This window comes from Vombatus ursinus, unplaced genomic scaffold, assembly GCF_900497805.2.
Source record: "Vombatus ursinus unplaced genomic scaffold, bare-nosed wombat genome assembly UNPS02010394.1, whole genome shotgun sequence".
NCBI lineage: Eukaryota > Metazoa > Chordata > Mammalia > Diprotodontia > Vombatidae > Vombatus > Vombatus ursinus.
Window position 1 is genome coordinate 1,472,109 of NW_020950172.1, and position 25,886 is coordinate 1,497,994.

A 25,886-nucleotide genomic window follows, 5' to 3' on the forward strand; every position below is an offset into this window, starting at 1 on the left:
TGATTTTGTTCTTCCCTCTCGTCTCTTCCTCCTTTTTAAAAAAATTATTTTTCAATTTTATCGGATCAGCGGCTCCATAGATCAAGTTCTCAGTGCAGTAAAATTCATATTCTTCAGAGGAGAGGCTCTGCACAAACCTAATTATGAGCTGGTCCCACTTTAAAGATGTGAATCACTGAGATTTTGATTCAGGTTTTTTCTAATTCCACAAAGGGTTCCTGCCCTCACTGCCCTTCACTGCATGGAGCCCAGGTGGGCCTGGGGCTGCTCATTTGCTCGCTTACTCACTGGCTCTAATATTTGCCCTCTTTTTCTTTCTGAGACTAGATCGGCCCGGCCTCTTGAACGTGGGACACATCGAGAGAATGCAGGAGAGCATCGTGCACGTGCTTCAGCTTCACCTGCAAAACAACCACCCTGACGACGTCTTCCTTTTCCCCAAGCTGCTCCAGAAGATGGCGGACCTTCGGCAGCTGGTCACGGAGCACGCTCAGCTGGTGCAAGTCATCAAAAAGACTGAATCTGATGCCGCCCTGCATCCTTTGCTGCAAGAAATCTACAGGGATATGTATTGAGTTTTTTAGGTTTTTGTTTTTTTTTTTAAAGACAGAACTTTTTCCAGAATATTTAAAGCCAACAGAAATATTAATGATAGATGGGAGCAAAAAGACTTTGCACAAATGTCAGCTGTGTTTTAATCCTAGAACATGGAAATCAATCATGATCTAGACAGCTGGAATACCACATTTCTATTGGTTTTTGAAACAGTATTTCAGAGAGTTTGCTAAGTATCCAAAAGCTGATGATGAGAGGGTCTTGGATAGTTAGGGTAGGACTGGGAGATTCCGTCTGATTCTGTTAAGGCACATGATTTTGATCAATGCAGATTTATTTATATTATGTGATTTAGTATTTGGTTAATTGGTAACCTCATAATAAGGACTTTGTTCTGCTTATCACCTTTGGGTTCTCATGCTCATTCTATGCTAGTCTGAATAACAATGTAGCCTTCCTGATAAGGCCCTCAAGTCATCTTTGGGGGGGGGGATGGAAGGGAAGGGCAGGGCTGGGGTGCTCAATAAGCAGGGAAGGATTTCTTAGAAAGATTTCACTTCCATCAAAATTTCAATGAGGGTAATGGCACTTTTCTAACTAAGATCTCTTCCAAAGGCTTTTTTTTTTTTTTAAATTAGACAGTCAGAAATCCACGGGTTGGACTAGATACCCACATTTGCAGTTGTTGAGATCGTGCCAAGACAGCCGGTCTCCGATTTACGCAGTAAACTCCAGGTCAGTTCAGTGCTGGTCTGCAGAATCCAGAAGGACTTCGGTGCTTAACATCACAAATCCTGAACTGGCTTTTTGGGTTAGCAGGAGTGACATCTGAACCTTAGAATCTGCCTGTTAGGGCTAGAAAGGACCTAATTATCTCATCGGGCCTTCTTCATCTTACCGCTGACAAATAGAAACTGCTTGAGGGGAGGGGCTCTTCCAGCTCTGCCCCCCTGCCTCCCATCCAGGGCCATTCAGCCTTCCTCACGGATCAGGCCAACACACTACACTCCTCTTGTTCTTCACTCTCTTCTCACCTGGGCGTGCTGCCTGACTGCCCTGCACCCTCTCCTGGTCACATCTCTCCTCAACAATGCTTGTTTGGAGTGTGTTGCTTGTGCCAGTTCTTGTGACCCAGTCCTCCTCCTGCCCCACCTCTGGATCCATCAGTACAAACTGTTTCCTCCCCCAGAGATGAACCAGCGTGATTTGGACTCAACTGACCACGGCACATGCCTAGGGATTCATTCTTAACATCTATCCACCTTTTCCCTTCTTTTCCCTTGTCTGCATTTTGTCAAGGTGGCTTCTTTGGTCCTTTTTTCTACGACTTTTTAGCCTTTTTGGGTAACAGAAACTCCCTAGTGGAAAAAATGAAGCCGGTTGGCTTCAGGATGTTGGGTGACCTGGCCATCTTACCTTCACTAACAGAAATGACCTGGGGAAACGTGGAGATTCCCTATTCTTCAGAATAGACGGAGGCTTCTGCTTTACTCTCAGGGTTTAACAACATCTTGGTTATTTTTGGAGATACGTAGTGAGCCTGGTCTCCTTTTATTTGCCATGTCAAACTATTCCCAGGGTCGCTGTTTCCAACAGCCACAGAAATCTTGATCACAAGAATTAAACATCACTTTCCACATTTCCGTCCACTTCTCTACATTTGGGGTTATCAATCTGAAACACGTTGAATTGAGAATGCCTTCTCCTTACATGCCAGTTATAATAGAGAAACAGCCTCCAGAGCACCCCATCAGCACAAGCCCCTGCTACCAGAATACCGCATCCTCATCTCGGTCCTGCTAATTCAGACTCCCGGGGACCGGAGCACCGGACCCCACCGAGGTCTCGATGTTCTACGGCCAGTGACTCGGCTGGACCCCTGGCCCCATCGGTCATGTTAGATTCAGAACGTCAGCACCAGCAGAGCTTGCTCTGTCATTGACCCCTCCCCCACTTCGTGGTGGGGATGAGGTCGTGGCATGTCCTGTCTCGAGATTGTCAGGGATTCTGCTGAGGAGGAACCTTAATAATATGTTATGAGGAGAGGAATAAAATGGAAAGGAATTTCCAGCTTAGCTGGAATTAAGCCTAAGTTCACAGATCCAGGGCTGTGGGAGACCTCAGAGGTCTCCTAATCTAACACCCTCGTTCTACAGAGGAGGAAACTGAGAGCCCAGGGAGGCTGAGGGACTTCCTGAGGCCACACAGGCGGTAAGTGTCAGAGCGGGATTCACAACCAAGTCCTCTGGCCCCAGAACCAGCAAATCCCCTTTCTGGGACGTCGGGGCTGCCGACATCATTTTGTGGCAGATGCGCTGACTCACTCTCCACACACAGGCAGGGCAGCGGCTCACGTCCAGCAACACTACCAGAGCAGAGCCCCGCATTTTGACTCTGGAAGGCAGATTATTTCAGTTTGGCCAGGCTGACGGCACAGCTAACCTGAGCTGTCTCAGATGCCGGTCTCCCATGAAAGTGCAGGTGTGAACTCTAGATGTCTAGGCTAGACTCCTGAAGGGTGATTCTGGTGGCTCTGGTGGGGTCCCAGCAGGGCTGACCATCATCCCCTTGGTGCACTGAGGTTTGCAGCATCTCATCACCCATCAGTGACCATAAAACACTTGCTCCAAGTCTACATGAATTTAAGTCCTTCGGCCATGTGAGGCCAAGATTCTGACGAGCTCTTTTCTATGTGGTATCGTGCTCAGAGAGCACAGTACGGCCCCTCCAAACATGGACGAGCAAACTCCCTGGGACGGGAATGGACCTGCCTGAATCCCATAGCCAGTCTTCCCGACAGCCACGCCAGGGATCTCCATGTCCTGTTAGAATAGAAAATCTGGATAACCTAAGGGCTGCTCATGGAATTTTCCTCTACAATCTTGGACTAAGCAAGTTCAGTAAGCCCATTCCTCTGGTGGTCCCTGCACAGAAATGGGTCTTGGGGCTTCTGTCTCTGCTGCCAGTTTCCCCAGTCTGGGGTGGGTCACAACTGGCCACAGCCCCAATCCCTCTTCCATGCTGAGTGGACAGTGGGACAGCTCCCCTGTATCTAGGGGTCTGAGACCCAGCAAGGCCCCTCCCCACAGGATGCAAGGGAAGTCACTCCCCTCCAGTGCTCCCACCTGCGGGAGCCAGGCACCGGAATGGGGACCCCCTTCTCTGCAAGGCTGCAGGCTTGCTCTCATTCTGGGCCCGATGGTGAAGAGGTCTGAGAAGGACATGCACTCACACCATTGGGAATTGGGTATCTATTCAGAATGGAGAGTAAGACCAAAGCCAGATTCTTCCATCCTGTCTCCATCAGAGCTGGGCTTATATATGACTTAGTCATAAAACAAACCATGGCTTACTGTCCCTCTCCTGTTTAATGTTTCCTAGACCTTTATTACAAACCCCTGTGGGGGCAAAATTAACATCTCTTTGACCTGACAGAGTGTAGAGGGAGAGGACTGATTCTGAGCACCAAGGAGCACACCCCTCACACTCCCTATTTGAAGGGAGGCTTCATTTGTTTTTTAAGGGACAGAGTCCCAGGCCCTAAAAAAGAGTGTCTGAGGGCCATTTCCATTGGGCCAAACTCTCTTCCTCCAAAAGTCAGAATTTGATCAGTACATGGTAACCTTAGAAGAGAGAACCTTAGAACCTCATCGCTGGGACCACCATGGCTAATGCCCTTGAGCTGATATGGAGCAGAGGGGAGGCGACTTGCCTGGAGTCCAGGCCTTGGCCTCCAAGGATCCTTCAACTGTCCCTCATGGGCTCTGTCCCTGGTGCATAAGCACCAAGCACAACCTAACCTTTTCATGATTTCATCACAAGATCTCACACTCTTGCACAGTCCAACAGTGCCTCAGGAGATGCTTACAACTAGGCGGTGCTAACAACTACTGTATTCTGGGCACTGAAACTTGATTTTTTTTTTTTTAACAAGGCTGAGAGGTGTGGGTAGGTAGCCCACAGGCCTGTGGCTAAAACAGCCCCTCCTCCACAGGCCTGTGTACTCCTTGCTGCTCTGGAGCAGGGCACTCTGTCCTCTGATGCACTAACACTCTTCCCCTCCCCGAATCCATGAACCTCCCACTAGGCAGAACCCTGGGCCTGTCTGTCCCCAGGGAGATACCCCTGGAGAGTGGCCAAGCTAAAGCTGACCAAGCCAAGATCCCAAAATAAACCCAAGGAAAATGGTGAATGGCAAGTTGTCAGGAAAGCACCAGAGAAATGAGGGCAATGACAGATCTGGGCTACGCACTGCCATTGGTGATGGGCCCTCAGACAGGGATGGGAATGCAAAAGCTGTCCCTGCAGGCCCACACGCCTTCACTTTGGAACCCAGGTAGCCAGGGCCTGGAACTGTCCAGCCAAAAGTAGACACAATGCCTGAGAGTCTTCAAAGGCATATCTTCCCTACTTTCTATTGTCATCTACATACTTTCAGATTTACGTTTGTGTCAAACCCTGCTGCTCCCCATGGGCAGGGCAGCCTCTACTCCTTTGATGGCTGACTCCTCCAACTAACCCAGGAGCTGATGCTGACTCATTACTTTGTTTTTTTTCTTTTTTTGCAAAGTGCTTTTCTTATACGATTATATGAGGGGGGTAGATGTACTAATCTCCATTTTACAGATGGAAGCTAAGCCTGAGAGAGGCTGGCTGACCTGCGTGCGGTCACCTCAAGGCCTCTCAAACCTCCTTTCCTGTCAACTCCCAACGGGTCCTCAGCCCCAAGAAGGGAAAAAGCAAACTGGTCACTGTTGGCAGGGACCGCTGAACACTCACTGTTCTTGTTAACTCTCTCTCAGCAGCAGCAGGATGGTCTTTGGCTCCACTGCCCAAAGGCACCCTGGACAGGGGGCATCAGCTACCTGTGGACGTTGATTGTTCCCTTGGCAAGCTTCCACATTGACATGGTACAGGACCAAGAGCACAGACCTCGGTTCCAGGTCAGGTTCTACCATTTACTGTAAGCTATGTCATTTCTTTCTGAGCCTCAGTTTCCTCCTTTGTAAAACTGAGATGATGATACTGGGGTTGCCTGCCTCCCCGAAGGTCTGCAAGGGAAAGCCCTGTTAAGCACTGAGAGCCAGCTCTAAAGAGGAGGTCATGATGCCTCTCCACTGACCCAGGTGCAGACTAGGACAGAAACGGGGAAAAGAGCTCAGCACCATTGCTTCACCAGTCACAGGGCGAGCAAGAGGGCGCTGTTCTCCAGCAGTCACACCCTAAGCCCCCACTCAAAGGATCCATGCCCACCAAACAGCCTGGGTGATACACAGCAATGCCCAAGGAGCATGCTCTCCTCCTTCTGCACGTCCCCAGTCACGTGTCGCAGCCCTCGACAGAAAGGCACAGAGGAACAGGAAGGAAGCTGGCCACTGCCCTGGGTCCTCCCCTCTCAGCTGGCTGGCTGGAGGAGCCCTCCCTTTCAGCTCTAAAGATTTCATCCTACCAAAAACACTCTTCCAGCACCAAGAATTGATCCTTTCATTTGACCAAGTTTCCAGTGAGTTCCTTTTCAGAAACCGAAAGGCTGGTTTTTATTGAGCCATTCATCGCATAAAGCTTTGGGGCTGTCTCCTGATTATCCCAGAAGGGAGAGAATCCCCCTCGTAAAACACGTAACACAGGTCTGGTCTTGATCGGGCGACACCAACAAAGCCTGTCAGAAGATCGATGTGGGAGACACCACTTGCCAACCTTTTCCCAGGGCTCGGTGCCTCTGGCCCCCAGGGCTGTCAAGGGCAGGCTGGAAGCCTCCAGGAATGCTAGAAACATTAGCACCACAGTGCCTTGCTCAGAGTTTTGGGTTTGCTGGGATGTCATCAAAAACAATATTGGGAGTGTCTAGAACTCACTAGTGAGAAACGTCAAAGGAGCGCTGGATGGGCAGCAAAAGGCTGGGATTCTAGCCCTGCTCCATCCCCTGGGCACCCTGTGGGTCTCAGTCTTCCCCACCTGTTAACTGGGCAGCAATGTTCATCCTGCTCAGCTCACAGGACACTGTGAACAAAGACTTGTCTATACATCAAGTGCCAATGAAACATGCTCTCCATCCTGGAAGGTTGGGAGAGGTCTTGGACCAGGGATGCCTTGCAATGTCAGTTCAAAAATGTATGAGGAACGAAGTTTAGCATGATTTTTAAAAAATGTGTGGGGGAGGGCGAGTCCATGGAAAATATGCTACTAAGGTTGTTCCAGAAAGAGTCACGGTGGAAGCAACATTAAAGATCGCTCATCCAAGCTTATTTTATAGATGGGGAAACTGAGGCCAGGGAGGCCATGTGCCCAAGGTCACGTGGGTGAGACTCAAAGAAATAGGCCTCCTGACTCTAATCTGTTCTTCTTCCTGCCCTACGCTACCTTCACCATCCCAAGCAGATCTTTAGAGAACCTTGGCATCTCTCAGCACTGGGCAATCCCTGGACAATGCTTCCAGTGAGTGCAAACCCTAATTTGAGTGCCTTCAAAGCCCACGGTTAATCATCCCCCAACCGCAGCAGTTACATTCATAGGTTCATATCTGCCTGAAAGTGGAAGGCTATATTTGTCCCACTATGTGGAACGAAACCCAACCACCTCCAAAAAGATGTACCCCATCAGCCCTGGCTCAAAGACATATCATTTCTTTTTGATGCCCTAGCTGGGGCTCCTGTGAAAGGGTAAAGGGAGAGCCGCCCTACTCCCCATCCCCTCTGTGCCTTGAAAGACTAGGTGGTCCTATACCTAGAGGGCCAACAGATGCAGGGAACGCCAAACCTTGGCGACCCTCAGAAAAGACCTGGGGTCTCCAGGCCCTAGACCTCACTGCTCAGGTAAGGGCTGTTCCCCTCCCTTACCTACGCAAACCAACTGCTAGAGGGCTTGAGCCCAGTTTTGAAACACGTGGGGCAAGCTTCTACCGATGATTTCAAAGGTAATTCCTTTTTTTAAAATGGCAGCAGTGCCCAGTGCAGGGAAAACAGTGAGTGCTTTGGAGTGTCTGCATGAATGCATGCACTATAACTGAATGAATGACAAACAAATGAAGGCTTCACTTTGGCAACTGTCTCCTCTACTGCCCTTCAGGACTCCCTTCCAGGCTGATGCTCGGAGCCACTCCCTGTAATGGAAAATCCATCGCAGTGACAGCTGGAGGGGCACTGCCTTACCAGAGTAATCTTTGGATCACTCGACAAATCCCATAGTACAAAGGTATTTTAATCAACCAAAGTAACATCTGTGACCTACACGATAGGCTTTTAAATCCGTGTCTTCTGTAAATTCTTAAGGATGTCAGTAAGGTGCGTGGTTTTCTGGCAGATTAGAAATACAAAGTGGGTAGAATAAAACCAAGTTCTGGTCATTTAGATTTAAAAGCCATTCCATTTCTTTTTTAATTAAATCTTTTTTTCAATTAACAGGCATTTTATTTTCTCTTTTCATCTCCCTTTCTCCCCCACGGGGGAAAAAAAGGAAAAACAAAACCTTTGTAACAAACATGCAGTCCCGCATTGGGCAGGTCCACAAACGTTTGTCTCACTGTGCGTACAGATTCCATCCCCAGTCTGTCAGGACGCGGGCAGCCCGTTTCAACCATGGCCCTTCGGCGTCATGGCTGGCCGCTGCAACGACTCAAGGTCCTCAGTCTTTCACAGTTGCTCATCTTTACAGTGTTCTTACTGTGCACAGCATTCTCCTGGGTCTGTTCACTTCCCCCAGGTCACTTCCCAGGTTTCTCTGAAGCTATCTTTTTCATTTCTTGACGCACACAAGTAGTCTATTACATTCATACGCCATAATTTGTTCAGGCACTCCCCAACTGATGGCTTCTAACTCTCCTTTCTTTGATCTCTCTGAGGTATAAGCCAAGTAAGGATGTTACTGCTGGGTCGGAGAGTATGCATTTATGGTGACTTTTTAGGCACTGTTCTAAATTACTTTCCAGGATGGCTGGACCATTCTTTACCAATAGGGCATCATTGACCTGTTTTCTCACAGCCTCTCCAAAATTTGCCATTTTGCTCTTTTGTCAACTTTGCCAATCTTACGGATGTGAGGAAGAACCTTTAAGGTGCATTTCTCTAACTATTAGTGATCTGAAGGATTTCTTCACATGGCTATTGAAAACTCCTATTTCTTCCCTTGAGAACCGCCTGTTCATATCCATTTAGCCATCTGTCAATTGGGAATTTCCTCTTGCATCCTTCTAAATTTGAGTCATCTCCTTATACAGCTTGGAAATAAGACCTCCACTAGGGAACATTTCATTTCTACTTAGTTACCCAGAATTTATTTTCATCTTAGTCTGTCACATTAACTGAAGTGCCTGGCACATAGTAGGCACTTAATCAATGTTTACTGGCTGACTGACCAAGGCAAGACCTGCCCCACCCAATCACCAGTTTGTACAAACAACAATGCCTCATTGCACTAAATGCTGTTTGCCTATCAAAGGTAACCCAAACACATCTCCCACTGCTGCTGTTTTCATTATCCAGTATTCTCACCAAAGAAAGCTGTCATTGTGGAGGCTGGTTCACTTACATCTCTGTGCTCAGTCATTAAGAGGGAAGGCCACAGAACTGTGACTGCAGGCATGGCTCGCGCCATGCTGACAAACATAGGGTGTGCCTGCTGGTGTCGTGGTCCTTTCTTCTGCTGACTCATAAAAATGCCCATGTTTCTATTCGCTTCCACTAAGCCAGGGCCTCCAAGAGGGAGAGCCTCCCTGGACCCGGGCAGAAATTGCCAATTTAGAGAGTGTGGTATTCAATTCTGTCTCTTGGTGTTTGTGTTTATCTCAGAACTTCTTAGGTGCCTTAACTGCCCTGAAAACGTCACCAAGTTTGGTGAAGGCTGTTCATTCATAACACTACTAAACAGGGGGAGTTCACGGGGAGCAGCTACTGACGAACCTTCCTGTATAACCCACTAACTCAGGTGAATGTCTCTCGTGTTCTTGGACGACAGCAGGACAGGGACGGAACGGGACTGAAATGAAACGCTTGAGGACCTCAGGAAACAGGACAGCCCTGACTGCCAAGCTGCTGTTTGACACTTGGATAAGGGAGAAGGAAGAGGGAGGGAGGGAGAGATGGCCTTTTTCTATTCCCAGGGATGGAGCACGGGTGCCTCCTGTGGGGCAGGGTATAAGCAAGTCTAAAGCCATTTTCAATGTTTTATCATTTGTTATGAGCTTTCATTCACTAAGAAGGGACTGAACTGAGAGTATCCACTAATGATTTATAGCTTGACTTTATAGGAACTTATGTTCTTGGGATGTCATACTATAAGACTGATGAATGTAAAGAGCTAATTTCAAGGTACAGTTTGCCTTAAAAGGTTTTTAAAAGAATAAACTATTTTTAAAAGTCGATTGGTGGGTTATCGGTAATCTGCTGGAATGAGTTGATGGGATGAAAGGTTTCCCCTGGGTCACAGCAGCTGAGACTCTTCTTGTACTGCAGGCTTTCCTTGTTAACTACCACCTACTGGACAGAAATTGGATCAAAGCCTGGTTCTCTTTTCCCTGTAATCCTCAAAGTCCCCTTAACTCAGCAGCTGGCATAAGGCACTTGAGATTAGACTTAAATCCGGTCCCTTAAATCAGGCAAAACGTGTCATTCTCTTTCCTTCTAACTTTTAAAAACAGGGCCAGTTTAAAATAGGTCAGATCCACTCCCAGCACAAGCCTCTCCTCTCGGTAAGCCAAAAGACATCCAAGCCTCGAAGGCAGGGCCCTGCCCCTGCTGAGAGGCCCCTGTCAATGGGCCTGGCCCTGGCCTAGAGGAGGAAAAGATGGAATACAGTGACTGGAAAGGCTCTGGTACATTTCTGGTGTGCCCTCCCTAACATGCTGCTGACTTAAGATTGCTACTGGGCCTGAAAAAGCCCAGTGAACGAGTGAAAAGGGGAAAAACATGCAATAGTACATCATAGAAAATGGTGTCATGGGGACAGCCACCCTGGACAACTTCTATCCAACCACTGCTGAGAGGCAAAGGAGAGCCCCCATCATGGGTGTGAAGGGAAAAGAGTCTGGTTACAGGAGGCATGGGCCTAAGGCTGGTGAAGAAAGCCTGTGCTTGCCTCCCCTGCCAGAGGAAGGGGAGGGGGTGGGCCTCCGGCCAAAGGACTGGATCTCTCGCTCGCCTCTGCTTCACCCTTCTTCTCTCTCGGCCCTAGTGGACAGATGCCAAAGGCAAGGGCTGTCCTGGGCTCTCCTGCTCAGAGGGGCCTTGCTCAGTGGCACCATGCAGCACCTTTGGACCCATGATGGTGTGAGACTAGGCCAATCTATCTACCTCTGGGGCCCACTGCAATTTTTTTTGTTTTGGTGAGGCAGTCATGGTTAAGTGACTTGCCCAGGGTCACACAGCTAATAAGTGTCAAGTGTCTGAGGCTGAATTTGAACTCAGGTCTTCCTGACTCCAAGGCCAGAGCTCTATCCACTGTGCCACCTAGCTGCCCCTGGGGCCCACTGCAAAGAAGCCTCTGGCTTAGACTTACTCAGATCAGCTGAAGCCAGAATTCCTCTGATTTCCAGAGTTGGAAATAGTGACCACAGCAATGTGAGAGACATCCCGTAAGGGTGGCTTGGCCCCCTGGATACCTCCAGCGCCCTTCAGAAGCCACAATGATGGTCAATGGAAGGTCCCCTCAGGTCCTCTGCTCACAGGAACAAGATGGGAGAAAAGGGTCACGACAGCAAGGGGCAGCCAGGGCCTTGTTCTTGCCAGGACCCTACGATCAGGTCCTCGAGGCAAGCTTCCTAGAGCCAGTTTTGGACAGAGCATGTCTCTTCTCCACATCTTGCCGTATCTCCTGAGGGAAAGCACTGAGATTCTCACGAACACAAGGGAGGCAAAACCTCTTCGAGTAGAATAAACTACACTCCTGAAACAGGAGAGAAAGGTGAGACTGTCACTGACCTCTTCAAGTGCTAGCTGTTTTAAAGTCATTACCCCATAAAGCACTGCAGGGGCAGCTGGCTTGGCCTGGCAGGCCAGCCTGGCTCCTCTCCCTTTCCCCCCTCACCCTGCACTTCTACCCACCCCCATCCTTTCACAGAGCAGCACAGCCCCCTCCCCCATTGCCCCACAGCTCTATCCCTCTCCCAGGCCCCATCTCCCCTTTCTCTGGGACAGAGGCCAAGACCAAGCAGAAACTGCAGGAGACCCAGGAGAACCAGAAATGGGCTAATGAGCCAAAGGAATATGTGCTGCTGTCCCGCTGATGCTGCTACACCGATCCTGCAAGGCCTTGCCCTCCCCTTTACCCCCAGACAGGCCCAGGCTGAAGCAGCAAAGGCCTGTGACCTATCTATAAGTATGAGGACATCAGCCTGCCTCAGTTTCCTCCAAAGGGCACGAGAGATCTCCAGCTACAAGGGACCTTGGTGCCAATGAGCCCAAGACACAGAGGCAGCATTTGAACCCAGGCCCTGTGACTCTCTAGTCAGCACTCTCCTGCACTGCCATCCCAACTCCCGGCTTCCTAGGATTCTGAGCTGGAGGGCAGGACCTTCGAGGTCAGTGACCCCGGGGTACTTCCCCCTGCTTGTGTTTTGCAGCCCTTGGTGGTCAGTGTGGCGAAGCCTAGGGAGTCATCCTCAGTATCATGTTTTCAATTAAGGAAATGCTCGATGTCGGTTAGAGGGGAATGAAAACAAAGACAGAACTTTCCTCGTCCAATGTCATGGATTCCTTGAAATCTATCCACAGACCACCCAGGGCCTCAGGTTAAGAACTTCTGATCAAATCCAACCCCATTCTACAGATGAGGAAACTGAGGCCCAGAAAGGTCAGTGACTTGTCCAAAGCCCCACAGATGAGCAGCAGAGCTTGGGTCCTCTGGCTCCAAACTCCACACTCCACAATTCTGACATGACAAACTGACACACATCCTGAGGGTGACCTGAGTAGCGAAAGGACTGAAAACATCACACAAGCAGCGAGTGAGGACACAGGTCAGACAGAGGCCTGGAGCCAACGTCAAAGGTGGCGCCTCTGACCATTGGGAAGAACGAAATGGGCTGCCTGGGGAGGGAGTGAGCTCCTCAGCCCCAACAGTCTCCAAGCGGACACCGGACAAGTCCTGGCCGCAGGCGAGCCAGTCAGTCTGCCAGCCCCTGCCCAGATCCCTGGCTGGCAGGCTCTGCCCTTTTCTCTGTTCCCTCGCCACTCTCCGCCCCACCCCAGGAAGGGCAAAGGGAAGCCAAACAGAAGAAGTCTGCATGCCCTTGTACCCCGATTAACAAAGAGGCATCTTCCATGGCCCCGGGACAGCTCCATGCCCAATCCCAGCATCTGATGGTCCAGGTGAGTGTCAGGAGGGTTTTTTCCCCATTAGCTGATACTAAAGGCCTTTTCCCCTGGGTGTATCCCTTCCCAAAGCTCCATGAGAGAGAGGAGGAGAGCTGAGCATCCTTCCCAGCACACCCCAAAGGGCCCCCCGTGACGCCCCAGGGGCTCCCCTGCCATCCCCCCGGCTGGCACCTTCCCGGCACTCAAGTCTCCACCTGAAAACCCCCTGAAATCTAAAGGGAACCTGCTCCCTTCCCTGGCTCTTCCCACAGTCGATCTTTGGGGATCCCGCAAATGTGAAGATTGCGACCGTGTACCCCTAGGCCCCGCCACCTCTGAGCTGTGGCATCCAGTACTTCAACCCCGTTTTGTATGGCTTAGTCTTAAGTCCCCTCGTGGCTCTCACGGCATCCTTTGTGTGGGAGGGCTGGTCCAGAAAAAGTGAAGAGTGTCTCCTCAAATGGGGCACTCAGAACTGCCAGGGTGATGTGACCGCAGCAGAGGGCAGCAGTCCCGTCGCAGCCTCTGTCCTGCCCAGTAGGTCTTTCTCAGTGGACCTAGGAGAACACTGACTTTGTTGCCTGCCCAATCGCACTGCTGACCCAGATGGAGCTTGCAGTCCACTCTGACTCCCAGATCTGTTTCTAGAAGCACGCTCAGATTGCACCCACGCGTAGTCCTAGACACAGTCTAGGTCGTGGTCCCCTGACACGGTTCAGTGCCCAGTTCTATCCTGTGGTGATGGCTCCGGACCCTGACTGTGACTGAGCATGCTCTGAACCTCTGCTGCCAGCTCTGTCTCATTGGCCAATCTGACAGGCATCGCTCCCTCCTGTGCCTTCAGCCCAGTCACTGGTGAAGACGCTGCCCATCCCGGGCCCAGGGCAGGTCCCAGAGGTGCATCCAGCCTAGGCCACCCAATCAGAATCCGGGTGCCTGCTGTCTCCAGGTGCCCAGGGCACTCCCCTTCCTGCCTCAATGGGTCTGGGGCCTGGCTCACAGTTCTGTCCTTCCCAATGCCCGCTATGTACTATGGACTTCAGCATCCATGCTGACACCCAATCCTCCAGCCCACCTCGGCCACACATAAGGACCGTGCCAGTCACAAGTGTTCCACGTCCACATTCATTCCCTTTCCAGCCCCAATCTATTGCCATTCCCTGGCTCCCTCTGCCTCACAAGCCCACACCATGTTCTGCGATCTCACCACAACCTACGCCTCCTTGAGCCATCACACCTGTGCACTGTCCTTTCCCTATTCACGTGGGGAGCCAGCTCAATTCTGTGTCGTCTGCTTCTGCTGAGCCCCTCGTCCCCTTGTCATACCGCTGATTATGCCCGGCTAAGCCTTGGACCTCTGACACGGTCCTCTGCCTTCACCCTACGAACGTGCGGCTGAAGGACGGTGGAGAAAATCAGGACACCATGCTGCCTGCACCCGCTGCACACCTTGGTCCCACAGCCTCTCCCTGGGCCCCCACAGCTGGAGGCAATCCTTCCACCCTCTCTCAACCTGTCCCTGCCCACAGGGGCTCATCCACACCTTCTCATCCCTCCTCAAGCCTTCCCCAGATCCTCCTCCTCCTTCTCCCTCAGCTGAGAACTTTGCCTCCTGTTTTACAGAAAAAGGAGCTGCCTCATCTAACGTCACTCCCATCCCTCTGCCCCCAGCTCCTCCATGAAGAGGTGGCCTTCCTCCTTGCCACCCTGTCCAAGGGATCCCCTCCCTCACTAATCTTCAATCTCTCCCACTCCACGGGCTCCTGCAAACATGCCCGTGTCTCCCTCCTCCTCAGGAGGACCACCCATGACTGGCACCCCCATTTTTCTTCCTTTCCCCATTCTCAGCTCTGTGCAGTCCGGCTTCCTGTCTCGTTGTTCAACTAAAACCATCCAAAGTCTCCTAAGAGCTCTCCGTGGCCAAAGTGAACAGCCTGTCCCCATCCTCGTCTCTCTCTGACCCTGCAGGCTACAACTCGGCCCATTGTCCTCTTCCCTGGGTTTCTTGATGCTATCCTTCTCTGGTTCTCTCACCTGTCTGTTCCTTCTCCAGCTCCCTGGCGGCTGCCATGCCCGCGTCACAGCTCAGGTATTCCCCAGGGCACGCTCCTGGGCCTGCTTCACGCGATGACCTCAGCAGCTCCCAAGGACTGCATGGTCACAGTCACTACGCTGCTCACCCAGCAGCCCTCACCACTCTCCGGTCCTCTGGTCTCGTATCTCAAACTGCATATGCAGTGGGCACCTTACACTCAACAAGGCCCTACGCAACTCCTTCTCTTCTCCCCCAAATCCTGTCCCAGCCTCCCAGGCCTCTGGACTCACAACCCAGGGGTCACCCTCACCCCTCATATCCAATCTACTGCCAAGTCCCCTGGATTTTACCTTCACAACATCCCAAATCCACGTAACCCGCTTCTTTAGGGGGGAAAGCAGAACAAAACGTGCCCTTTTCCAGGCCTGTGGCACCTCTCCAGTTCTCCATGATTATTACAGTGGCCAGGGGACCAACCCCTCCCATTAACCCCCTGAATCAGGGATCTTAACCACGGCCCCACGGTCACTGGTTGCACCACCCCCAAATGATCCCCTGAATTAGGGGCCTTGACCATGGCCCCACAGTCACTGGTTATACCACCCCCCACTGATCCCCTGAATCAGGGGCCTTGACCACGGCCCCACGGCTACTGGTTGTACCACCCCCCATTGATCCCCTGAATCAGAGGCCTTGACCACGGCCCCACGGGCACTGGTTGTACCAACCCCCATTGGCTCCCTGAATCAGGGACCTTGACCACGGCCCCACGGGCACTGGTTGTACCACCCACCATTGACCCCCTGAATCAGAGGCCTTGACCATGGCCCCACGGTCACTGGTGGCACCACCCCGGAGTCGCTCACTATTGTAGCCTCATCCGCCCTGTGCAATGGGCCTGTCCTATCTCTGGTCTCCTCTCACACTTTAATCCCTTCCCCAAGTCCTTCTGGTTGCTCTCCAAGCACTCAGCTCACCCTGCCCCTCTTTGCTGAATTCTCCTTACTTGGCCTCCCACTTTCTGAGTAGTTGTGCTGTGGTGAGAGTCGGCTCCCCGTTGTGCTCACTGCATCTTTCTGGATTACAGGACCCTACCCTCTCTCTCTCATAGCATCTTCTGGTCACAGTGTGGGTGGGCACTTAACCACGCCCACAGTGCCCTTCCTCTTTCTCCCACATTCTAGGATAGGGGGCTCATCCCCAACCCCAGCTTCCCAATCTTATCACTTGAGCAGTCAGCTACCTCGTGTTGGGCTAAATCAGGCCCAGTAGGGCATGTCTCCTCGTTAACTCCTTCACCTTGAAGGCCCAGGTCAGATGGCTTATATTTCCTCTGGCTACCTCCTAGCACTAGCTCAAATACCTGGGAAGGCATAAAGAAGTATGTGATGACAGACAGACAGATTGACCGAGAGTCTATGCTTCTCCCCTGGCCCAGCTGGGCTCCTTGGTCAGTGGAGAAGGAGTCAAGCCCTGGGGAGGCAGGCTTCTCAGTCCAATTTAAGAAATGCGTGCTAAGTGCCTACTGTGCACAGAGCCCTGGGCTCACCCCGGGGGGAGGCAATGCCTAGCCAGGCTCCCTTCACATTCTCACAAAGCATCCACATCTGGAAGGGAGAGGAGACAAAGTCAATCACTAAAGCAGACAACTCCACAGAGGAAGGCCAAAGTGGAGAGGGTCAGGGAAGAGCATTTTAAAAGAAGGGTTGGGGATGTGACCAGGCCCAGGGCTGGCAGGCCCTGCGTGGGAGCAAAGGACAAGGGCATGAAGGAAAGTCAATGAGAAAGACAGGACAGGAGGGCAGTGCCAGCCTGCCGAGGGCTCCGAATGCTGAGCAAAAGACTCAGAATCTCGGTTAGTGGGAGAGGGAAGCTGGGTGAACTCAGAACGTGGCCAGGTCTGTACATGAAAAGGATCAGTTTGCCAAGGGTCCAAGAAGTGGACTGGAGCAGAGGAAGAGTGAAGGGGGAAAGAGGACCATGCAGAAGTAGCCATGGGGCTTTGGAAGCCCACACCAGAAGGGCGTCCTGGGTTCAAAGTCTCGCTGCCCCCAGCGAGAGGCAGTCGGAGCGCCTGGCTTCCAATCCAGCGACCTGACAAGCCAGCCATCCTCCCCCCTGTAAAAGGAGGGGAGGGGCAGCCTACAGGGGACCACTAAGGCCCTCTGAAGTCTGAAGGGGAGCAGGGTCCGAGGGACAGCTCCCCTAGGCAGAGGGACAGACAGGTCAGGGGCTCCCAGAGAGTCATCTGCAGTGGTGGCCGTGAGTGTGGGCTGAGGGAGGAGAAGGGGCCTGGGGACACCCAGTGTCAGGAACTGGCACCAGGGAAGGAAGTGGAGAAGGGGCAGCCAGAGATGGGTCAGGCAGGACAAGCCCCCCTCAGGCTGAGCCCACAGATAAGGAGGCTGCTTCTGGCAAGGGGGCCCTAAAGACACTTTCCCAGGGGAGCTGGGGCAAAAGCCAAAAGACAGCAAGGAGCTAAGGAGACGGCTGGCAAGGTGGAAGCACGGGGCCAAGGCGACTTTCCAAAAGCATTGCGGTGAGAGGCAGGAAGCCCCAGGCCTGGACCGGGCGAGCCAGAGGCACTGGTAGAGAGAGATGGACAGCCGCCGGGAAGGAGCGGCCGGCAGGGGGTCAGCGGCAGAGGGCCCTCCTCCGGGACAGAAAGGTTTCTCTTCGTCCTCCCTCCCACACCCAGGCCCGGCATCCAGGAGCCATCATCAGAGGCTCTCAGCTTACCCGCCTCCCTCCCACTGGTCGACCCTCTCCCTGCAGCATATACATGCCTGCTCGCCTGGCCACGTAATCCCACCATGGGAGCCGATGGTGGGGAGGGACCCCCAAAGGCTGCCGAGCACAAGCCAACGGCCAGGGCTGGGCCGTTCTCATCCTTTACGTCCACAGTCTCCCCTGGTTTTGAACCAGGAAGTCGTCAGCCAGGCTGGAGGGCAGCCTAGCCCCAAGCCTTCTGACCCGGGAGCTATACCTCACTTGTGTCTACTTTCCCTGATTTCTGGAGTCATCCTAAGTGGCTCTAATAGAGAAGACCTGGTGATGAGACTGGACAGACTGGGAACTGGGATCAAGAGCTGGGTTCAAATCCTGCCAGACTCTCAATAGCTTTGTGGCCTGACGTCACCAGGCAGCAAATTCAGAAATGCCTCCCACACCGCACAGGGTCGCCTCCTCCCTGGAAACGTCCAAACCAATCCAATACGCATAGATTGCTGACACACACACAGCCATTCTCATTTTCTACAAGGTTCTCCAGGGCCTGCCATAGCAAACAAATGATGCTTCCATGATGCCACAAACGGTCCACGCTTCTCCCCTGTCTCCAACTGGGCCCCTCAAAGTGACCCTCTGAACCCCTCATTCTGAGGGCTGAACGGGCTGGGAAGGCCTTTGTGCGCCCCAGAAACATGAGTTTCCGCTCTTATCATTTGCGCCAGCTTCCTTCCACCCACCCTCAGTGGGGGCAGGGGATGCCAGGGGGCAGCTCACTTCCAAACCTGGTTTACCACCAAGCGCTTTGCTATTTGGTCAGCACCTAGGAAAGCAGACAGGAGGGAGGAGTTCCAAGACAGACAGACAGACCCTCCGCACCCACAAGGTTTTTGACAAATCACTGCCGGGGGGGGGGAGGTCTGGTGCTCTTCCTGCCTCCAGGTCTTCTTGGGCCCTGGCGCTCCTCCTCGGTGACCCACAAGGCCCCTGCAAGGTTCTTTCTCATTTGCAAGCCTCATACATCTCCATTAAGTTGCCCCTGTTGAGCTCAAGACTCCCAATCACATCGCGCCCTGGCCCTGTGCCTGCCCTGACAAATCCAGACTCACCGGTGGCCTTCCCCCTGTCCTGCGGCCTTTAGGGGGAAGGGCAATTCCCATTAGGGAAGCTGTGCCTGTTCTCCTCCCTCCCCCGAGAGGGACTGGGCCCCCAGGGAAGGGGAGGGCCCCCACCAAGCCCCCGTGGTGTGCTGCTCACTGGGCCCATGGCTCTCCCTCCCCAGCCCCAGTGACACACTGCTCACCGGGCCGAGGACTCCCCCTGCCCCCCAAGTCCCTGGTCACATGCTACTCACCGGGCCCACGCACACCAGCTTGCTGCAGAGGCTACACTGGGAACCAAGGATCAGGAATTTGTCTTTGTCTGAGCTGAAGGGGTCCTTCAACACGTAGCATTCCTCCAGGAGTCTGCAAGGGGAGAATCCAGGGCAGTGACCACCTGGCCTGGGGCTCCCAGAGGCTAAGACTTCCTCTAACAGACCCCCAAGGACTCATCAAGGCACAGTGACCAATACAGACTTCTCATCCAAGTGCAATCAAGGAGGTCAAGGTCAGACTAGAGCTAGTCCAGCCCCTTGCTGAGGAATGATGAGGAAACCGAGGCCCAGACCAGCAAAGGGACCGGCCCAAAGTCAAGCAGGAAGGGAGCGGAGGAAGGATTCAAACTCAGAGCCTCCACCTCCCGTCCCACTGCTCTACCATGCCCACTTCAAGAAGGAGGGGTGCCTTCAAGCCCCAGAGCAAGAAGGGAACAGGACGAGGTGGAGAGGGCCGCTCAGCCAGCCTCAGGCCCTCCCAGGGGCCCTTTCCCTGTGGACCAGCTCTCCCTGGGCTCCTTTTCACGCTGCACCCCCACACGCCTTCCCCAGCTCCTTGCTCCCCTTGGCTTTGCACCCCCCACCAAGCACAGCTCCTAATGCCACGCGCTCAACAGCAAAATTGGGCTAAAAATGTTTGCCCTGCCGAATTCACAGGAGATCCAGGGGAGCGCGCTTTGCAAGACAGAAGCTGCAATGTGCCCAAGTGTGATGCCCCCACCGAGGCTTTACAAAGCACCCCTCCCACGGTGGCTCACTGCCCCCTCACCACAGCCCTGTGCATCGGGCTGGGCGGTTACACTTAGCCCCATTTTACAGATGGTTCGCCCAAGGTCACACAGCCAGTAAGTGGCAGAACCAGAAGCGACGGTTAGCATTGCCTCCAGATCCAGGGTCTGCCCCACTCCACTGGGGTCTCTGAAGCAAACCACAGAACGGCAGAGAGCGGCCCAGCCGTTCACAGGTGAGGGCTGCACTCAGGCCTCAGCTGCCCTTGTCCCTCCCTCCCCAGGCAGAACAACGGACACAATGTATACAGTGACACCCCCCCCCCAGAAATGAACCATTCCGACAGACTTTTACCAGCGCTGGCCGTCACAAGGCCGAACCTGCCGGCAGAAGCCTTGGCACAGAGGAGCTGCCCATCTCGGACACAGCCAAGCCCTATGGGGCGGGGCCAAGGGGGGATTTGGTTTGTCTGATTCTGCTTCTGGTCTCCAGGCTTTGGTATTTTTCCCCCAGTGGGGGAGGGTGAATGTGGGAGGCAGAAAAAAAATCAATGCTTGAAAATTGGGGGAGTTTTGAAAAAGTGGGCAGAACTCACACCTGTGTCCCAGCAGCAAGACTGCCGCGGTCCCCACTCCCTCTCAGGGGCAGTGGGCACTGTTTGCCCTGTGAACTAAACCTCCAGAGGCCTCCTTCCAAAAGGCCGGGCCACGGCTGTTATGCTGCCCAGGCAAGAGAAGGCTTTCCTGAGGGACATGAGCTAAAATGCAGCTGGTCCAAGTGGGGTGAGCACATCCTTCCACTGACAGCAAACAGCATGTGGCTCTGCGGGGAGGGCTGGCCCTGGGTGTGCCCTCAGACCATGGGGGGCTCCCCCCAGGGAGTACTGGGAAAGGCCTCTGCCAAGCTTCAAGTACCACCAAAACGCCAGCTCCCTAAGACCACAAGGTGCTCTGTGCACCTTAGCTTATTTGCTCCTCACCAGTCCCGAGGGAGGCTCGCCCCCCATCTCACAGATGAGGAAACTGAGGGACAGAGAGGGAAAGGGGGCACAGAGAATGGATGTCTGGCCTCCCCAGCCCAAGGTCACACACCTAGTACATGGTGCTGCTAGAATATAATCCCAGCCCTCCTGATCTCCAACTACCAACTCAAAGGAAAACTCTGACTCATATTCTCCATCCTCCCCCCATGAGCAAGAGAGCGCAGAGGCTGGCCTCATTGTACCCGACAGCAAGTTCAAGGTCCTGGGTCAGGTCACACAGCCAAGTTCACAAAATCAGCATTGGAACAAACTGAGTTTGTAACAAGCCTTTTTCCACTTGTCACCAGTTTAAGCGACAAGAGGAAAATGGATTTGGTCTCCAGCTCCGAGGCAAGGTCTCCTGTTCAGGACACGCCAGGGGTTAGCCTCAGCAGAAGCCCCTCGAGCCACAGCCAGCGCTGTCCTCAGCAGGGGAAGGGGCCCAGGGGATGCTCCCCTGCTGAAGGAGGCCCCAGCTCTGCATGGATAGGTTTGGTACGGCTCAGGCCACCAACCCAAAATAAAGTGAGGCCCATAAATTTCTTCTGACAGGTCCCACTGCTTCTCAGTCTTGTTTGATATTTCATCCTGTGACCGGAGCACATCGTGGGATGACTTTCAGCACAGTTGTTTGCAGCCAGCATGGCAATCTGGGCTAACAGGACCCAGACCAGGGAAAAGCAAGGACACACAGGCCATTTCTCACTTGTCAAAGCCCTGTGGAAGGAAGTACCCCAGGGATGAGGTTTCCAAGTTCACGGCCTCAGCTCTCAAGGGCAGGGTATCCCTGCAGAATCATTCCAGCTCCGAACAAGGCACAAAGTCACAACATCCCTGAACTGAAAGTACTCTTGTTCAGGGGGCTGCCCAATACACAAAGTTGCAGCATGGTGGTATGTCAGAGGCAGAAGGGACAGTAGAGGTCTTCCAGGCCAACATCCCCAAGGAGGACTAGCGAAGGCACACTTCCCCAGCGCTTTAAGCCTTCCAAAGTGTTCTCCCCAAAACTGATGAGATCAGTAATGCCAATCTTCATCTCCCCATTTCAGAGATGAGGAGACTAAGGTAGAAAGCCCACAACTAGTGGCTGACAGTACATACTTCTTACTAAACAACAGACTCTCTCCACTAGGAACCTTGGGTGTTAAGCCTGGGAAAGATAAGAATGGGGGTGGGAAGACAGGCATACCTACACAGTATCTAACCTGGCGAAACAGAAATCAAAAATAACCTGCTTCTTGGAAAAAAAAAAAAAACACGGCATTCAGGAATGGGGACAAAGCTGGAGTGAAACAGGGGGTCAGCTCTTGGGTCTGGCCAGGGAACCCCAGGGGGCCTCAGAGTCATTTTTCGGTGCTAAGGCAGGCAGGCAGAGGACGGTCCCAGAAGCGCCAGCTCCACTGGGGATGGACCTTCCACCTCGGTCCCAGTGAGCTCACTTCTCCTTCGGTCTCCGCATCTCAGCTCTCCCTCTTGGGTCAGTCTGGAAGTCGTCGGTTGGCAAAGCCAATACATCACCTAGGCTCTTACTCCATCAACTTGGTAAGCTCCTCACACTGCCAGTGTTGTTGGCCAGACGAGTGACCCGCGTGAGGTCAGCACTAATACCATGGGCCCATCAGGTCCTGAGGCGCTTTCCCACCAAAGCCCTTCCAAGGACCTGCACTTTAAGAGGACGTTTAGCAGCCTGGGACAGCCAGCCTCAGAGTCAGAGCTCTCCTTGTGGGAAGGGACAACTCCTGTGCTTGCATGACAGAGGCAGGGCAGCTGCTTCCTTGCATAATTGAGACCTGCAAAGACGACCTAGGGCCTGTGTGCCCTGCAGGAGAATGAAGCTCTGGACATTCATGTGCCCTCCAGCCCAAGGTAGGCCATCCAGGGCCATAGCCCCAGCGACAGTGGTTACACCAGCCCTGCCTCTAACCTGCTGCTTTGGCTATAGCGTTCCATGCCAAGTGCCACTGCCCCCCGGGTTCATTCCTCCGGAGTTTGAGGATCACTCCCCCAGGCTGCTTGCTCGCTGGAAGATTTGGTCTCATTTTCCTCTTTTTTTTTTTTGGCTAGGCCATGGGGTTAAGCGACTTGCCCAGGGTCACACAGCTAGTGAGTGTTATGTGCAGCCGGATTTGAACTCAGGTCCTCCTGACTCCAGGGCTGATGCTCTATCCACTGCGCCATCTAGCTGCCCCCTTGGTCTCATTTTCTAAGGCTGACTCACTAGCCTTCAAGTCATCTGCAAACGCTATTGGCACATCAAACAACATGGCATCACGTACTTCCTCATGGTCAGAGCTCTTGTTCAAAGTTCCCAGAGTCCCCGCGCATTCAGCTGCTGCATTTCAGGGCCATGGTGAAGCTGGGGCCAGCATCCCTCTGGACTTCGTGGTTAGTGGAGTCTTTGATCTTATTTATATAGAAGAAACTCCCCATCTTCAGAATTCTGAACCAGCACAGGACCTTCTGCCCTTGGCTGGCTCCCTGAAGAACCAGAGTTGGACAGGCCTGTCCTGGCGAGTCTGCCAGGCAGCACAAGCTGACGTCTTCCAAACAGATGTCATTTCACTGCAGGGTTCTGGAGCTCAAAGCCACTGGGGAACCTCACCGTGAAAGCTAATAAGGACTCCAGACTCTACGGCATACAAAGCCCCATGCAGCTATCGTCCACCCAGGGAGGGGGTGCGACAGGCATTCCCAGACCTATTTTATAAATGAAGACGCTGAAGGGTGGAAAAGTCGAGCAGACCGTCTACGGTCGCTAAGCACTGAAGGCAGGACTGGAACTCGGGTCCATACCGCATCTCTCACAGGAGTCCCTGACACTGAAGGGTGGAAAAGTCGAGCAGACCGTCTACGGTTGCTAAGCACTGAAGGCAGGACTGGAACTCAGGTCCATACCGCATTTCTCACAGGAGTCCCTCTCCTGTTTGGCCTCACCAAGGACATCCTCCGTGACAACCCCAACGCCTTTCTTCTGACAATTCTCTTGTCGATGAAGCTGCCCAGAGAATCGGTGAACAGAGGTCCGTACCACCGGTTACGTACGGCACCTCGTCTGATTGCATGACAGACACAGGACAATCTCATGGTGTTTGTTGATCCACGTTTGATTTTCTTTTTCTGCAGCAACAAACAATCACCCCCATGGGATCTCCCATTCTGTCTCGTGACTGTGAGGGTCCTCGAGGATGGAAGCCTGCCTGGGTCCTTCTCACGACCCGTCCCGAGGTCCTGTGTGCTCCCAAAGGCTATTCTCATGAAGATGTTACTGAGGCGGAGGAAGGAAGCTGCTGCTATCAGCCTCTTTTTTCCTTGTGTTGGTACAAAACTACAGGGATTTCAGTTCTTCTGCATTCCACTCTTGAAGGTCCCTTGGGCATCACTGTGCAGGCTGTCTCCTGACCAGGTGGGGGTGGTCTTCCCGCCTCAGGGCCCCGAGGTGGAAGAGCCCCAAGGGGGTGGTTGCTGATACATCAGTCACTATGGAAACAGACAGAGCTGTCCCACTTTGCACCCTCCATGCTCCTTCTTCCAGTTTAATGGACAAATACTCGCGACTTTCACGGCCTTGTGCCAGACCCTCAACCTGTTAATTTTCCCTTTTACTCTTTTTATGAGACAACGGAACCTGGAAACTTCCATTTTCCTCATCCATCTCGTTTTGAAAACGAGCGTGTCCTCCTGACCCATGCTGTTCTTGGCTGCCATATCTGCGCCTGGGAAGGAGGTCGAGGATTTGAGGGCTAAGGACGCTTCTGGGCTTTCATCCTACCCCAGGGCCCAAGGCGGCCTACCTTCATTTCCCTCCCAGCCTGACTTCTGACTTACCAGACATCAGCGCTAGGCTTGGGCCTCCCTCCAGGACCAGCCTCACTCTGCAGAGGCCCAGAAAGAAGGCTGGGGGGAGAGGCACAGCTAAGTATAAGCACAGGACACCTTGACCAGTAGTACCATCATTCTGACAGATTTCCCCAGGGCAGATACTCACACGACAGTCCTGGTGTTGGGAGGTTTCTGCCCCACGTAGCTGTATGGTACAGTCAGGCCACACAACTGGCATTCAAACATGCCTCTGGGCTCCTGCTCACTGGAAGATGCCATCTACAAAGTCAAGAAAGTCAAGAAATGTATGTTCTGAGGTAAGAAAACTTCTGTTGTTGTTACTGTTGTTGAGTTGTGTCAAACTTTTCACGACCCCGTTTGAGGTTTTCTTCGCAGAGACACTGGAGTGGTTTGCCATTTCCTTCTCATTTTACAGATGACGAAACTGAGGAAAACTAGGTGAAGTGACTTACCCCGGGTCACACAGCTAGGAAGTGTCTGTGGCCACATTTAAACTGAAGTCTTCATGACTCAGGGGCAGTCAGTTGGCGCAGTGGATAGAGCACATGTCCTGGGAAGACTCATGTTCCTGAGTTCAAATCTGGCCTCAGAAACTTACTAGCAGTGTGCCTCTGAGCAAGTCACTTAACCCTGCCTAGAGAAGGAAACGGCAAACTGCTCCAATATCGCTGCCAAGGTCAGTGGAGTGTTCCTGGTGACTAATTGTCTTAACAAGACTATGTTAATATAGATTATCCCCCGCGTCGCCCCCGGGTTCGCTCCCGGGGTACAGTCCCTCTCTCTTACATTCAGGAGCAGACCCGGGGTAATGGGCACGGGCCCGAAAGGCAGCACCGGATTAAGGAAGACTTGTGTTCAAATTCCCCATCCGCCCTCCATCTCCCGCCCCCAGGCTTTGGCACAACGTTCACAGCAGGAGGGAGGCGCGCAGAGGAAGTCAGCACAGGGATACAATGTATCCTACGCCGGGGCTCTAGGGAGCCTCGGAAGGTCTCTAAACGAGGGGGGAAGGGAGGGGGATGGTGTCAGTTTCCACCCTGGGACACGTGCACTGGTCGAGCTGAGCTCACTGAGCAGCCGCCGAAGCTGGCAAGGAAGTGCTTGACGCATGCGCGTGCGCAAGCGCAGCGGGCCCCTTCCCCGCCCCCTACTGTAGCCTGCTTCCCCGGGTTTACACTTACCTGGTCGCTCCGGGCTCCTAGCTCCAGGCCCTCCGGGCCGGATGCCTGAGGTCCTTTCTGGACAGAGCGTGACACCCTGGCCCGGAGGAAGGTCGCCCTGCTGCCACCCTAGGACTCGCCCCGCCCCCAGCGTCCTCTC

The 25,886-nt window shown here is 53.1% G+C and overlaps 2 protein-coding genes across 10 annotated transcripts in view; one reads left to right on the top strand and one right to left on the bottom strand.

The window, feature by feature from the left end:
• Window positions 1-9,910, top strand: part of PPARA (peroxisome proliferator activated receptor alpha) — a 67,241-nt gene extending 57,331 nt beyond the window's left edge. For 4 of the 6 annotated variants that reach the window (XM_027854300.1, XM_027854297.1, XM_027854298.1 and 1 more), the window contains exon 7: window positions 328-9,910. In XM_027854300.1, the coding sequence (XP_027710101.1) occupies window positions 328-575 (248 nt within the window). In that variant the 3' untranslated portion in view covers window positions 576-9,910. Of the gene's footprint in view, window positions 1-322 lie in introns of all 6 variants that reach the window. The other 2 variants (XR_003568441.1, XM_027854302.1) reach the window with 2 other exon arrangements.
• Window positions 9,911-9,948: 38 nt separating this feature from the next.
• CDPF1 (cysteine rich DPF motif domain containing 1) lies at window positions 9,949-25,864 on the bottom strand. 4 transcript variants are annotated; one of them, XR_003568443.1, is made up of 5 exons: window positions 25,748-25,864; window positions 24,712-24,824; window positions 18,956-19,067; window positions 11,044-11,430; window positions 9,949-10,022 (listed from the first exon to the last, which is right to left on the bottom strand). XR_003568443.1 is itself a non-coding variant. In XM_027854303.1 (4 exons), the coding sequence occupies exons 2-4, from the start codon at window positions 24,822-24,824 to the stop codon at window positions 11,284-11,286; spliced, it is 372 nt and encodes a 123-aa protein (XP_027710104.1). In that variant the 5' UTR covers window positions 25,748-25,864; the 3' UTR covers window positions 10,937-11,283. The 4 variants fall into 4 exon arrangements, 1 of the variants encoding a protein (XP_027710104.1); XR_003568442.1 differs by having other exon boundaries at window positions 10,010-10,317; XR_003568444.1 differs by lacking the exon at window positions 25,748-25,864 and adding an exon at window positions 25,353-25,589 and having other exon boundaries at window positions 10,010-10,317.
• Between the last annotated feature and the right edge of the window lie 22 nt (window positions 25,865-25,886).

What these genes read in the sequence shown, in the direction of transcription:
- CDPF1 (XM_027854303.1), bottom strand. Translation starts at nt 24,824, where the DNA reads ATGGCATCTTCCAGTGAGCAGGAGCCCAGAGGCATGTTTGAATGCCAG. An exon ending in CCCAACACCAGGACTGTCGT is followed by an intron (nt 19,068 to 24,711) that starts GTGAGTATCTGC and finishes CTCCCCTTGCAG; the next exon opens with ACTCCTGGAGGAATGCTACG. An exon ending in AGCTGGTGTGCGTGGGCCCG is followed by an intron (nt 11,431 to 18,955) that starts GTGAGTAGCATG and finishes CTCCTGTTTCAG; the next exon opens with GAGTGTAGTTTATTCTACTC.